The 2,707-nt window shown below is 48.4% G+C and overlaps 1 protein-coding gene across 1 annotated transcript in view; it reads left to right on the plus strand.

Annotated features, from left to right (window-relative positions):
- Nucleotides 1-1,278: 1,278 nt before the first annotated feature.
- The window catches only part of HYOU1 (hypoxia up-regulated 1), a gene marked incomplete at its 5' end in the record, with an annotated part of 12,437 nt that continues 11,008 nt past the window's right edge, over nt 1,279-2,707 (plus strand). Inside the window, 3 exon segments of the mRNA XM_010291124.1 lie at nt 1,279-1,359; nt 1,651-1,805; nt 1,908-1,984. Coding sequence (XP_010289426.1) covers nt 1,279-1,359; nt 1,651-1,805; nt 1,908-1,984 — 313 coding nt within the window.

The raw sequence follows: 2,707 nt of genomic DNA on the forward strand, positions 1-2,707 counted from the left end.
TCCGAGAGCCCGTCCCAAGGCTGATACCGAAGGGGGAACGTGGGGGGCTTCTGTCCGTTCTGCTGGGGCTTGGAGAGTGACTGCGAATGCCGGGAGGAGGCCCTGTTTTAGGGTAACGAGGGTTCGATTAACGATATTCCCCTGCTGCGAGGGGAACGTGCCCCTCCGCTACCTCGGGACTTTCCAATTTGTTTCGTGCCACAGGTGAGCAGCTATTCCGGTGGGCAGTTCGGTTGTTAACCCAACTGTCGGGGTGCTTGCTTGCGCTCTGGGAGCCCTTTAGGAGAGCAACCGAAAGCCTGCGGTTCAGATATCAAAGGGTGTCGCATCGTGTTTTTGCCTGACCCATTGGGAAGGCTGATTCTCGGTTCTCCTTAAGGGAACCCAGAGGCAGGCTTGTTCTGCTGTGGTTGTGCAGAACCCCTACTTGTTTGTACGTTTCCCAAACTTACTTGCTATTAGAGCTCTCCTTTCACTTGGCTGCTGTCGCTGCGGCCCGTCCCCAAGGGGGAATGGGCTGAAATGAGTTTTCATTCGTTGAAAAAACCTGTGTTTGGGAGAAGATGTAGCATCGAGAACATCCTCGTTTTCTGGGATTCTACTCTGAGAGATAAGAAATGGATTTTTTTTACCCAGCTCCCTGAACCTTGGCAGTCGTTGATAGAATGAAGGAACTTGTCTCGCTTTGCTCGCTGGTGGAGGAAAGCAAAAATAAAGCAAGTCTTTTCTAAGTATGAAGCAGCACTTTCCAGAAAGTTACTTGTGAGCCTTCCTTCTTTACGGCAAGTGATTTAGCTGTAGCCTTACAGTGAAGAATAGATAGTGTGTTATGAGGCATTTGGAAGCGGGTAGCGTGCACTGAGCTTAGTGGACAACTTTATGGTGTTTCGTACTTACCGTAGTGAAATACTCACCTTGGTGTGCTAATGCACGAACTGGAGCAGAAACGAGTCGCCTCTTGTTAAGTTCCCTTTGCCAAGGGAAAAATAACAAATCCGCTCACTACAGCTTCGACTGTGAATTTGAAAGATGCCTGTCCATGTTTCAGTAAAGCGTGTTATTTGCCTGTGTCACGAGGAATATCGGGAGGTATGAAAGCTCTGAAGGGAGGTGCTGCTACTGCAGCCCTTCACGTGAACAGAGGGTGGCCTCCCTTCCATAGGCAGTATCCGAGCACCTTCTCTTAGTCTTTCTGGATTGGAAACAAGTCCTTCCTCCCTACGGACTCTGTATTGAATATTCACCTGTTCTGACTGGTTTATTCCTCGCTTTCTACACAGGGAGTCACGAAGGAAAACACCCGTGGCTGTTTCTTTGAAGGAGAACGAGCGTCTCTTCGGTGATAGCGCACTAGGAATGGTAAGAGTTCTTATTAGTCACCGCGCCGATTGCAGTTCCTGCATGCAGAATATGCGTTCCCACTGCCGGGTCCTTCGTGATAAATGCCTGGGCTAGGAAATTCTATTACTTGTCCTGTACTTTTCGTGTCCTCGGTGTGTTGCTAGCTTCCTGTACTGGCTCTTGGTGTACCGGTCTTGTGCTCCTAAATGCCATAACAAGAGCTGCTCACCACATAGCTTGGGAGAGGTTTGTTTGACAACAGCAAAGTCGAAGAAATGCAGCTGGGTGATGCGTTCTTTCTTTCTGCAGTCCATAAGGACCCCCAAGGTGGCATTCAGGTACTTTCAGGATCTGCTGGGTAAGCGTATCGATAACCCCCACGTGGCGCTGTACCAGTCCCGATTCCCAGAGCATGAACTGGTGAAGGATGAGAAACGGCAGACGGTTATCTTCAAACTGTCCCAGTAAGTGGCTGCTTCTGGGGTCCCTGCGAGTGGAACTTTGGCTACCAGGCTTCTACAGCTGACTCTGTTGCTGTCATTTTCTTTCCTGTCTCTTTCTTGTAGAACGATACAGTATTCTCCAGAGGAGATGCTGGGGATGGTCCTGAACTATTCACGTGGTCTGGCTGAGGAATTTGCAGGTTGGAAGGATTTAGCTGTTTCTTATAGTATCTGTGTGTGTTTGTATATTATAGGAATTGAGTAGAGACCAAAGGTGTTTGAAAACCCGTGGATTTTTAGAAACAGAATGTAGGGTCTCTTCAGCTGTAGGCTGTAAGCAAGACTTAGCAGCTATCAAATTGTCATTTGTTTCTGATAAGATGCGAGTTTGGGGTCTTAATCTTATTCCTGGGGGCAGGCACCCCAGATCCCACCCAACCTTGCAGCGTGTGAATAGAGTGGAGGCACATCAGTAGGTAGCTGCAGGGGAAGATGGAAGCGGCTCTGTTGAGGTCTGTGTTGTAACCGGTCTGCACGGAGACTTGCTGCTGGAGCTGAACTGCAATTAAAGAGGAAAAACTGCCCTCTGTAGTCAAAGTTGCTGAGGCTGTTGTGTGTTTTCCATGCCCTGTTGCTTGTGAAATACCACAGTAATGAACATTGAGTGAATTTCGTTGACGTGTTTGACTTGAGTCATTACTGGGAGGCTGTGTGTTGTTTGGTTAGTAATACTCAAGCCAGTCCAAAGACTTCTGACTCTGGAGAGTGACTGTAATCCAGTGATAAAGTAAGTCTTCACAAAGACAGTATTTGTTGAAACCTAAAGCATCCCAGAGCATTTGAGAGTATCCTAAACGTGTGAAAGAGGGGTCAGCAGACACGTGGCTTCGCGAGAATCTGCCAAGTCTGCTTGGTTTCAGCAG

This window comes from Phaethon lepturus, unplaced genomic scaffold (assembly GCF_000687285.1).
Source record: "Phaethon lepturus isolate BGI_N335 unplaced genomic scaffold, ASM68728v1 scaffold52087, whole genome shotgun sequence".
Classification (NCBI taxonomy): Eukaryota; Metazoa; Chordata; class Aves; order Phaethontiformes; family Phaethontidae; genus Phaethon; species Phaethon lepturus.